Source organism: Lycium barbarum, chromosome 1 (genome assembly GCF_019175385.1).
Source record: "Lycium barbarum isolate Lr01 chromosome 1, ASM1917538v2, whole genome shotgun sequence".
Lineage (NCBI taxonomy): Eukaryota > Viridiplantae > Streptophyta > Magnoliopsida > Solanales > Solanaceae > Lycium > Lycium barbarum.
Window position 1 is genome coordinate 73574536 of NC_083337.1, and position 12553 is coordinate 73587088.

A 12553-nucleotide genomic window follows, 5' to 3' on the forward strand; every position below is an offset into this window, starting at 1 on the left:
GCAAGTCCATTTCCTTCTCTGTGTATATGCACCACAGTCACTCTTTGATCTTCCATCAACATTTTGATATCATCCACCAACATTGAGATGCTCCAAGGGATCTTCCATTCAACATTGATAATCATCTTCATAGTCATGGAATCAGTCTCTATCGTCAATGGAAAGAGTTGCTTATCCACACAGTACATCAGTCCAATTCTAATAGCCACAGCCTCAGTAACTATATTTGATCAATCAATTAGAGTTTTAGCAGCTGCATACACCAAATCACCATCTTCATTTTTGATACAAAATGCAGTAGAACTTGGTCCTGGATTTCCTTTAGTTCTCCATAAGTATTACACTTGTAGATTGCAGATGCAGGTCTCATCCATTTAATAACTCTGCAAATAACAGTTGGTTTATACCCTTTAGAAAACTGAATAATCTGATGCCATCTAGATGGAATATTTAGCCCAGGAAATTGAACTTTACATGACATGTAAATGTTCAGATTTTTTTCATATATCACTCTATTCAGATTCATATTGCCATCATGTAGTTTATTGTTTCTCCACTTCAATATTTGCCATACAATGAATGCAGGAACTGCTTTGTATATCATCTTGAGTTTGTAATGGCATTTTGCTTCCCACCAACTTCTAATAGCATGTTTCACCTGACTACAATTCATGCTCAATCCAACCCCTGCATTAAAGACTCTCCATACCTTGGTAGCAAAATCTCCATACAGAAACAGATGGTTAATAGACTCATTTTGAGCAATATAGCAGCAACAACACTTTGAAACTATAGGAATGCCAATACTTTCCACCACATCATCAATTGGCACTTTAAACTTCCACAATCTCCACAAGAAGAATGAAATTTTAAAAGGCACACCTTTAATCCATATATTCTGAAATGGCATTGTTACGTTAGCTTTTTGTCTCAATAGCTCCCATGCACTACTTACTGTAAACCTTCCTGTACTTTTCATCATCGACTAAGATCTGTCCCATTCATTTGATGCATATTTAATATCAATTTCCTGTGTTATATGCTGCACTAAATCTTCAGGAAATAGCTGCATGAGTTTGTTAATATCCCATCTTCCATTTGAAATAAGCTTAGAAACATCTTCAGCATGATCATTGATATGCCAGGACTGGGGAACCACATAGCTGAGAGCACCTAACTTTGTCCAATTATCAAACCAGATGTTAGAACTTCCAATCTTTGGCTCCTACCAGATTTCCTGCTCAATACTTTCCTTGCTTTCAACATCATCTTCCACACTTGTGAGCCTCCCTTCCATTGAACCACCTGAGGAATTTTCTTCTTACAATATTTGTTCCACATCAAAATTAGCCCAAAGTGAACTAGTGGTTCTAAACTTCCACCAAAGATTAGTACATAAGGCTTTGACATGTCATAAATGACCTGAATCCCAATCCTCCTTTATGTTTAGGAAAGCACATGTTAAGCCAAGATGACCAGTGTCTACTTTTTCCTTCCTGCTTATTATTCCAAAAGAACCTTGCAAAGATCTTGTGTAGTTCTTTAATAACACATTTAGGAGGCCTTATGGAAGATAGAACATGAATTGGAATACTTTGAAGAACACTTGTAATCAAAACTGCTTTTCCACCATAAGACAGTAACTTTCCTTTCCAAGTTTGCAACTTGTCTTTGACTTTCTTCAATAACTCAGTATAGTCCACTTTCCTTTTCCTGGCATGAGTAATTGGTACTCCAAGATATGTAAAAGGAAATTTCCCTCTCACAAATCCTGTTACTGCTGCAACCTGTTGACTCAACTCATTTGAAACTTTGCTGAACATATAAAAAGAACTTTTCCTCTTATTTATCAGCCGTCCAGATATCTTCTCATATTCTTGAAGAGTATCCACTATCATATATAAAGAGTAGTAGTCTGCAGCAGAAAAGATGATTGTATCATTTGCATATGCCAGATGATACAAGCTCAGCACTCCATTTTGGCATCCCATAACCAACAAAATCAGGCTGATCAAACAAAGAGTTTAAGGCTCTCGAAAGAACTTCTGCAGCTATGATGAAAAGAGCAGGAGAGAGTGGGTCACCCTACTTGACACCACTTGTAGAGTGAAAGAAACCATGTGCCTGGCCATTTAAAAGCACCGAATACCAATTATTTGCCAACAATATCCATATAAGATCAATGAAAGCTCCAGAAAATCCAATCTCCATCATCACCTTATAGAGATATAACCTTATATCAGTTACAATTTCTTTTGTAAACAATACATTCCTGCCCTTGACAAAATCTTATTGATTTGGAGATATCACCCTTGTAAGTAATTTGTCCAATCTATTATGAACTACTCTAGATATGACCTTATTAATAAAGTTGCTAAGACTTATAGGTCTCATATCAGAGAAAGACTCAACAACATTCTTCTTTGGCAACAATACTAGATTAGTGTGAGTGATTGACTTGGGAAGAGTCTGACCATCAAAGAAAGATTTAACAACATTAAATACATTAGCCTTGATCACTTCCCAACACTTCTGATAAAAAATAGCAGAAAATCCATCAGGTCCACAAGTACTATCTCCATTTAATTCAAACACTGTCTTCTGTACTTCCTCCATAGTAGGTTGTTCAGCAAGTAGCATATTATCCTCCCCTCTAATCAGTTCAGGAATATGATAATTAATAATTGGAGTCTTCACGAACCTCCTCATGAGTAAATTGCTTATGAAAAAAGTTAACAGCTTCACCAGCAACTCTATCAGCATCCTCTAACCAATTTCCATCAGCATCTTGAATCCTCTTGATCTGGATTCTTTTCCTTCTTCCTTTTACCAAACTATGCAAAAAATTTGTATTTTTATCACCTTCTGAGAAAAAGTCCATCCCAGCTTTTTGCCTCCAGAATTCTTCCTCATAGTGAAGATACAGTTTAAGTTCAACTTGAGCCCTTAGCATCACCATTCTATTTTCTTCAGAAGGGTTCTCCTAAAAGAACTGTTATTTAATTTTTACTATATCTTCTCTGATCACTAGTTACTTAAAAATATCACCAAAAGTAACCTTACTCCATTTACTTAAAACAACTTTCAGTTTCTTCATTTTGAGTTTAAAGAAAGAAAAACATCATCAGATAAGTCTGCTTCCCATTGCTGCTTAATAAAGTCAAGAAAAGTATCATGCTCCACCCAGAATTTAAGAAATCTGAATTGTTTGATAAAATTCTCCACTTGATCTCCACAGGATAAAAATAATGGTGCATGATCAGAGCCAGTCCTTGACAAATGCTCCATTTCAAGATGTCGAAACCAATTTTGGAATGAATCATTATGCACAATCCTATCCCAACCTCTTGAAAATGCAGTGATTAGAAACCCTACCATTCCACCAAGTGAAAGGACTCCCTTTAAAAGGCTTCTCATGCAACTCACAAGAATTCAGACAAAAGGCAAAATCTTCATATTCTTGTGGAAATACTAGTAAACCTCCTATTTTTTCTTCCTCATTCAATATAACATTGAAATCTCCACCAATAAGCCAAGGAGATGTCATGTTACTAGCCAAGAAGTATAAACTATCCCATAACTGCAATCTCTCCACTTCTGAACAGTTAGCATAGACCATTGTAACCACCATGTCTCCATTCCATTCTTCAAACTTCAGCTTTACAGTAATGGATTGTTCAGTATCCAAAAGAACCTCAACATCTACATTATGTTGAACAAAAATCCAAATTTTACCATTACAGTTGAAATTAGCATAAGGCATTCCAAGTCTCCTTTTATATTTCTGAATCTGTCTCTGATGCTGAAAAGGTTCCATCATAGCCATCAAAAAGAACTTATGATGCCTATTTAACATTTGGACTCTATGAAATGCTTATTGAGAATTCACTGATCTTATGTTCCAAAATAAAGATTTAACAATCATTTAATAGATTTCTTAGAGTTATTCCTTGTTGAGTACCTCACTGTTGTGGAACATCAGAAGAATTTTGCTTTCTTTCTTTTCTTGACCCTTTGCCTTGCGTTTTTGGAGATAATCCTGCTTCTATGCACATCTGTTGAAGATTCATATCAATAGCAGCACAATCAACATCTTCTTTCGTATTATTGACCAAAGTCAAGTCTTCTTTCTCATCATGTGGATTATGTGAAACAACATCATGCAAAGCTTTATTAGGGGAAGCCTTCTATCAACACTCAGAGGCTGAGCATCCTTGACATCAGGAATAATAGCCAAAGTTAAGTTCCTTTCTTCTGCATTTGCACCTCTCCCAGGATAACAACCAACCAACTTCAAGTTACTACTAGTATTGTCTACATCATCCACATTAGAAATCTCACCAGTCACCCTTTGATTATCTGCATCAACCTTTAAGCTCATATCATCACCATTCTCATTATTCATGCTTACATTTGTTGATAATACTAAGCAATATTTTTATGCTATCAACAATCTTGTTATCCGGAATCAAATCTGATCCAATGACAACATCCTCTTCTTTATCCAGCACCTCACCTTTCTTTATCTCATTTAGTTCACACTAAGTTGTACCAGCAATATCATCCATCACTTTCAATGTATCAGTAACAATTTTTGGCTGATCCTCCAGATCATCACTTTGCAAGTTTTTCCCCTGAACCAACTCCTGAAGAGAATTGACTATATCTTCATGCCCTTCAACACTAATAAGCTCCACCTCTGCAACTTTATCATTATCAGTTGAGCCATTTGATCTTGTGAATCCTCCAAATTCGTCTGCACTTTAACATTTGATTTCTTCTCTGAATCATCCTTCATTAACAACAAATTTTGATTCTGACCACCTTGTCTCCTTTGATCTTCAGAGATAATCAACTCTTGCTCCTGATCTTCATCTGCATTGTTATTCACCACTTCTACATCAATATCATCACTATTATTCTGATCTTGTAGCCCCTCAAACTTTTTTTGGACCATCATATATTTATCTTTAATCTCAGTTGGGATGATCTGTGACACTTTGAATTTGAGTTATCCTACTTGGCACTAGAGAAATCCCTATTATCTTTAACAACTTTCCGATTCCCATGATCACCAAGTAATGTCCCACTAGCTAATCTCCTAGCATTAAATCTCCTCCTATTATTATAAAAATGATTCCTTTGAGGTTGTGCATCAAGTAATTTGCCTTTTGCTACCTCATCGTGTTTCACCTCATCAATCACAATAGTCTTACCTTTCTCTACGGAATCATTTTCCACTTTCTCAGGCTCATTCACTACATGCTTATCAAGCTTATCCTTTTCCTCATTAAACACTGCTAATTCAGGATGAAGTCTCATACATTCAACCTCATTATGCCCTTGTAACTTACATTCTTTACAATATTTTGGAAGATAATCATATTGTATCCTCACTTTTTCAACTCGAACCTCCTTAGAATGCTCACCTTCAATTTCTATATTAACAAAATTAGGTAGATCTGCCAGTAAGTCTATATGAACTTTGACTCCTGCATAACTTGGTCTTGTATGATTAATAGTGGCAAGATCCATATGAAGAGGTATACCTACAACAGATACAAGTGAAAATAATGCTTGCTTAACAAAGAAAGTAGGCAGCAAGTATGGAAAAGAGATCCAAGATATAACCTTTGATGTTTTTTTGATCAACTTTAAACATAGAATCATATATCAAAGATCTCATTTGGTACGAATATCCATCTCTAGATTTTAAGTAATACACACCTTTTGAACAAAGAGTAAAAAAGTCCTCCTTTGTCGAAAGTCTAATAAGCACATGTCTATCATGAAACAATCCACTTGTGCATATCCATTTCATCCCACATTGAGCAGGGATGATAGTTCTTAGTTCCTCCAATGATGGCTATCCATATGAAAATTTACCAACGATTGCATGCTTCAAATCTTCCAAGTGCTCCATTTGATCCACCTCTCTCTCAGTCCATCACAATACATGAACACCATTGCGATATTCCACCTTTTTAACAAAGAGTTTTGACGTAGTGTTCTGCATGGGATTAGGGTTGTCTGGTTGAAGTATATGTCTATAACCGATCTTAGGTATTGTAGGTTCCTTATGGAAGTCTTTCGTGGTTGTAGTAGGTGTAGGAGTAGATGTAAAGGTCTAGCCAGCCATCAGAGATGACTGACCAGTGGCCACGACGGCCATATTACCGGCGGCTAAGATTTAATAATTAGGGTTTTACATGGAAATAGGGCTTACGTTGAGAGTATTTTTTGTATGGTGGCCTCTTATAAAACATTCTACAACACAACACTTTATGACATTTTCTCCATAACTATTTTCACTCTTAAGACTTGCTAAACCTTCAAATCAACTCAACATAGGAGATAGGATGAAGAACATACCTTATACTTGAAGAATCTTAGCCACACCAACTTTATTCAAGACCAAACTCACCACAATATCATGTAGAAACAAGAACAATCACTTTTCATGAACTAGTTTGGTGTAATCTAGTTGAATTCCTGATTTAAGGGGTGATAAGTGTTTAAGAGAAGTGTATAGATGTGTCTAGAACTCCCGAGAAGTGTAAATGATGAGAAAAGTTGAATAATAGGGTATTTATACCCCTTGAGAGTCTCCCAAGTGGGACCTGCGGGGAGCCATTTGGAGGCTTATCCTGAAATGCCCATAACTCCCTACTCTGATATCATTTTGACAAATGGTTTGTTGTGTTGGACACTAGACTTCCTGAACTTCAATTTAGGCTTTTGTTTGACTTCAAAACTCCTGATATACTAGGAGATATACCCCTTTAAATTTGATCCAAAATTCATGTCCACAATTCTGCCAACTTTTTTTCAAATTTTGGACAACCTTATTTTCTTCGATTTGCTTGATCTCAGAATCTTTCGAAACTCTCCATACATGATATTTATCATTAATTATACTTGATAAGGGTCATGTCCTTTTGTTCTAAATTTGTCCTTCCCGGTTACGACTTATGAGATCTTAATTCATCCTCTACTTCATTGTTACATAATTCATGGGACGTCTCTAATACTCCATTAATACGGTGAAATACGTGGCGTGCTCATGCTCTGAAAGTGCGAGGCGTAATAGAGCGCCTGGAGGACTATGACATCTCTATTATTTACCATCTAGAGAAACACAATGTTGTTACTGATTCCTTAAGTCACAAGGCCACGAGTATTGGGAGTTTAGTCTGTTTGGTTGTTTCCGAGCGTCTGTTGGCCATAGAGGTTCAGACTATGGCCAACAGTTTTATTCGTCATGATATTTCAATTCCAGGCAGAATATTAGCTTGTGTTGAGGTGAGATCATCCCTATTAGAGCAGATCAGGACTCATCAGTTTAAGGATACCCAGTTGGGTAAGATTCGAGATAAGGTTCTGAAGGGTGAGGCCTAGGAGGCCATTCTTGATAGTGAGGGGATTCTGAGGATCAAGGGACGCGTGTGTGTTCCTCGTGTTGGTGACGTGATTCATTTGATCTTGACTAAGACCCATAGTTCTAGACACTCCATTCATCTAGGTGCCACGAAGATATATCGGGATTTGAGAAAGCACTACTAGTGTGGGAAGATGAAGAGAGATATTTCAGATTATGTGTCTAAGTGTGGGAATAGTTAGCAAGTGAAGTATGAGGACCAGAGACCTGGTGGTGTGCTCCAGAGGATGCCCATTCCCAAGTGAAAGTGGGAGAAGATGGCTATGGATTTTGTTGTGGGTCTTTCAAAGACCCTGGGAAAGTTTAATTCTGTGTGGGTTATTATTGATCGATTGACCAAATCTGCTCATTTCATTCCAGTTAAGGTCAGTTATTATGTGGAGAGGTTAGCCAGGATCTATGATCGTGATATTGTTTGATTGCACGGGGTCCTTATTTCTATTGTTTCGGATCGGGGTCCCCAGTTTACTTCCAATTTCTAGATGGCTTTTCAGACAGAGTTGGGTGCTCAGTTGGACTTGAGCATAGGTTTTCATCCCCAGACTGATGGTCAGTCCGAGAGGACTATTCAGGTGCTCGAGGATATATTGAGAGCATGTGTCATTGATTTTTCCCCTAGCGGAGTTTGCGTATAACAATAGCTACCATTCAAGTATTGATATGGTGTTGTTCGAAGATTTGTATGGTAGGAGGTGTCGTTCTCCCATTGGGTGGTTTGATGCATTTGAGGTTCACCCATCGAGCACAGATTTGTTGAGAGAGTCCATGGACAGGGTGAAGCTTATTCAGGAAATGCTTCTAGCAGCTCATAGTAGACAGAAGATGTACGCGAACCGAAAGGTTCAAGATTTAGAGTTTGGTGTGGGCGAGCAGGTGCTTCTGAAGATCTCACCCATGAAGGGTGTCATCCGATTTGGGAAGAGGGGCAACTTGAGTTCGAGGTATCTTAGTGTTACACCTCGAAAATTTCCAATATCGCACAGTGAATAGACTAATGAAGAGTACGAGTATACGATGTTTTAAACAGAAGGGAATGACGTTTGGTGACCCTAAGTAAGATTTCAAAGACAATGGGAATAAGAGGTAGGTTATGAGCCCAACGACTATTTATAGGTTCTGAAAATGTAAAAAGTTGCAGATTTGCACTTTGGTCTCGTCGATGAAATACGGACCGTAAAGTGGTATACGGCCCGCAAACTGCCGTGTCGTCTTTCAACATTCCAAAACATCAACTTTCTGCCAAAGACTTGAATGGTTAAATACGACTTGAAATACGAACCGTAAAATGAGTTCGTAAATCACCATGTCCTCAGTCTACCTTTCTGGTTCTGTTATGCTTAAATACGCCCATGAAATACGGCCCGTATTCTAGAATACGGATTGTAAACCAAGTTTACGACCACTGTGCACTTTCAACTACTGTTCATTTCGAATCAGATTTCAAGTTTTAAATAAGAGACCCAAGTTCATTTATTTCATTTTCATTTTTCATTCTCCACAACTTAAGACTTCTCTAGAAACTTCCACACATTTCATATACAAGAACTCATGAGAAATTGATGATCAACTTCATCAAATCAACAAAACCAAGTGTGGGAAACTCATCAAAGTTCATCCAAGTTAAGAAATTTCAAGAGAAGTAAACTAGGGTTTTCGTGCAAGAAGAGTAATACCACTCAAGGCTTGTTCCTAAAACATCTAAGGTAAGTTTTATGGCATTTACATGTTATTTAGGCTATGGAAGAGTTGAAACATTCGGATTATAGAAGAATGTAAGAAATGGGTCATGAAAGTGTGAATAGTAGCATTGTTGAGTAAAGGTTTGAATTGAGTCATGATCATTGATAATTTGTGAATATAAAAAATGTTATGAATGACGTTTAGAACATGGAATAAGTATCCTATGTGAGAAAAATGCAACAATGAACCATGGCCATAATTATGGAGAAATTGAAGACAAATTGTGAAATACGGATATTGTAAACGAATGATGAGTGTTGTCTATCATATTGAGAATGTTGTTATGAACGTTTGAGAGTTGATATAGAATATGAGAAAAGTAGTATAAACAGAGGAAATGCTGCCCAATTTTCCCTAGAAATAGTAGCGCGTTCTTATAGTCGATTAACTAACGTTAATACGAATTCTCTCTTGAAGATAGAAACGTGACATTGAAGGAGAACAAGCGAACGATAGACTAATTTAACGAAAAAGGTATGTGAGGCTAGTCCTTTCTTTCTAATGGCATGAATCCTATAGCATGACTCTCTTTCCTCTTCACGAGTTCCTATATTCCAGAAAGCTAAAAGCCTATGTCTATGAATAGCTATATACGATAAGAGACATGTTATGAGCCCTATAATGATGGTGATGAGTTAAAGTATAAAGATTCTAAAATGTATGATATGATGATCCTGTAATGATAACGATATATTTATTTCTCACACTCACCTTATATGTTAGTTCCTTCAAGGTGAGGTAGAATGTGAAAGAATGCTCCATAATGAAATCGGGGGATCATGACCTTACGTCACCCCGAGAGAGTATAGTTTTCCTTAAGCCTTATGCATGTACTATGGTAAGCATACTATGATGAGCATATTATGTTGAGCATGTTATGATGATGATATAACACCGCGCCTATATGGCCGGGCAGTCACCGCTAAGGTGGGCAGCGTATACACCATGGCTAGATGGCATGGGCAGACAGCACTAGTGGGCGGCATGAGATGATACCCCGGACGCGGGAGGCCTGGACGCAGGCTAGTGTTATGATTATCGCATCGATCCAATATGGACGGGCAGCTTATACATTTATGCATATATGATATGACGATGAGTATGAGTAAGACAGCATGCATTATTTCTTTTATATTTGACAGTCAGATACAGATGTTTCATATTGATATTTCCTTTATATCATTTCCTTATTTCATTATTTATGCCTCTCATACTCAGTACAATGTTCGTACTGACGTCCGTTTTCTTTGGACGCTGTGTTTATGCCCATAGGTAGATAGGGAAGAGAGCTTGACCCAGATCCGTAGTAGTTGCTCGCTGATTGAAAGCACTCCTTTGTTCCGAAGGTGCTTGATTATTCTTTTGTGTACATTTGTATATGTATTTTGGGCATGACGGGGTCTTGTCCCGTCTCTATGTCTAGCACTCCAGTTGAGGCTCGTAGATATGCAGTGTGGGTTAGACGGTCTCACGAGATTGCTACCATGTATATATATTATTTTGATAGCCTAAAGGCTTATGTATATAAAAGTGTTATGTTTTGAAATGAAAGATGATTCTCTTATGAGTTTAGCATAAAATTGATAAAAGAGCATTAAATGAGTATGATGAGTAATAGAATGAGCGGTGCTCGGTGGTTAGCCCCGATACCCATCGCGGCCCCTAGCCGGGTCATGACCAAAGTGGTATCAGAGCGGTTCAGTCCTAGGAAGTGTCTACGAGCCGTATCTTGTAGAGTTTTGTTTATGGTGTGTTGCGCGCCACATCAATAAATAAGAGGCTACAGGGCATTTAGGAAAAATGACCATCTTTCTTCTTATGAGATCGTGCGATTGAGCCATGTATAAGATTTTATCCTCCCTAATAGTGTGTTGTGATTCCAGAAATGCCACCAAAGGGTAATGCTACAGCCGCCCAGAAGGGCAAGACTACGACAAAGAGGCGGGTAGAAAGAGAGCCTCCGATGAATATTGAAGAGGGTGAATCACATAATGAGACTCCATCTAATACTTCCTCCACCCCGCCTAATGTGGAAGAACAAGGAGGAGCTCCAGCTCCAATTCCTCCACCGGGTGCTTCGGGTCAACAAGTGACCGAGGCTATTCAGTTATTGACACGGTTGGTTGCCGCCCAGGCACAGCGACAAAATGCGGGCCTAAGTGATCGGTCAGCCAGTACTAGAGCCCGTGATTTCATGACTTTAAATCCTCCGGAGTTCTTCGGGTTGAAGCCAGATGAAGATCCGCAAGGCTTTATTGATGAGATGTTGAGGACCCTAAAGATTATTCATACCTCTGAGACTGAATCCATGGAGTTTGCCTCTTATAGACTTCGAGATGTGGCAGTATTATGGTATAATAATTGGATAGCATCGAGACAAGAGAATGCGCCTTCACCTGTATGGCAAGAATTTGTAGATGTTTTTATCCATCATTATTTGCCACCCGAGGTCCGCCGAGCTAGAGCGGATAGATTTCTAAATTTGAGGCAAGGAAATATGAGTGCCCGAGAGTATAGCATGCAATTTAATTCATTGGCTAGGTATGCCCCGACTATGGTGGCCGACATGGGAGACCGGGTATATAGATTCGTGAGTGGCTTAGGGCCACATTTATTCAAAGATTGCTTGACAGCTTCGCTACAATATGGGATGGATATTTCCCGGATACAGGCTCATGCTCAGAACTTAGAGGGGCGACAGCAACCACAAAAGAGTGATCGCGACATTGATAGGAGGCAAAGCAAGAGGGCCAGATCTATGGGAGCAGCCAGTGATTATAGAGGGGGATCAAGGCAGACATATTCTAGGCACTCAGGCCAGTCGATGAATAGTGCACCTCCTCGATTCGCAGGTAGGAGATTTGATCGCTCCTTCGGTCCAGGACAGGGCCAGAGTTCGAGGGCCTCAGATTCCCAGTTCAAGGAATATTATAGTCAGAGGAGACCCCCCGTACCGCGATGCAGCCAGTGCGGTAGATTACATTCCGGACAGTGTCGCCAGGGTTCGGATGCTTACTATGCTTGTGGCCAGGTTGGGCAGGTGATGAGGGATTGCCCATCGATGAGTGGTAGAGTTGGAGTTCAGCAACTGGTTCTTCCTCAGTGCGCCCGGTAGGGCAGACTCCCCAGATGTCAGTAGGCCGAAGTAGAGGCAGAGGGGCAACATCTACTTCAGGCGCCACTCAACCCCGTGTATATGCTTTAGTCGGACGGCAGGATCTTGAGTCCTCCCCGGATGTGGTCACAGGTACATTGTCTATATTTTCCCGTGATGTGTATGCATTGATAGATCCGGGTTCTACTCTTTCTAATATTACTCCATAGGTTACTGGTTGTATTGGGGTGAAACCTGAGCCAATTAAACCTTTTGAGGTA

General features: G+C 39.0%; 1 protein-coding gene across 1 annotated transcript; it reads right to left on the reverse strand.

The window, feature by feature from the left end:
- Nucleotides 1-985: 985 nt before the first annotated feature.
- Nucleotides 986-2640, reverse strand: LOC132612276 (uncharacterized). The gene is made up of 5 exons (XM_060326577.1): nucleotides 2311-2640; nucleotides 2090-2217; nucleotides 1519-2007; nucleotides 1306-1438; nucleotides 986-1177 (listed from the first exon to the last, which is right to left on the reverse strand). The coding sequence occupies exons 1-5, from the start codon at nucleotides 2638-2640 to the stop codon at nucleotides 986-988; spliced, it is 1272 nt and encodes a 423-aa protein (XP_060182560.1).
- Between the last annotated feature and the right edge of the window lie 9913 nt (nucleotides 2641-12553).

Bases quoted from the DNA above. Each gene is read 5' to 3' on its own strand.
- LOC132612276 (XM_060326577.1), bottom strand. From the start codon at position 2,640: ATGCTACTTGCTGAACAACCTACTATGGAGGAAGTACAGAAGACAGTG. The intron at 2,218-2,310 runs GTGATATCTCCA...TATCTCTATAAG, and splicing joins TGGACAAATTACTTACAAGG to GTGATGATGGAGATTGGATT. The intron at 1,178-1,305 runs GTGGTTCAATGG...AATTGGACAAAG, and splicing joins GTAAGAAGAAAATTCCTCAG to TTAGGTGCTCTCAGCTATGT.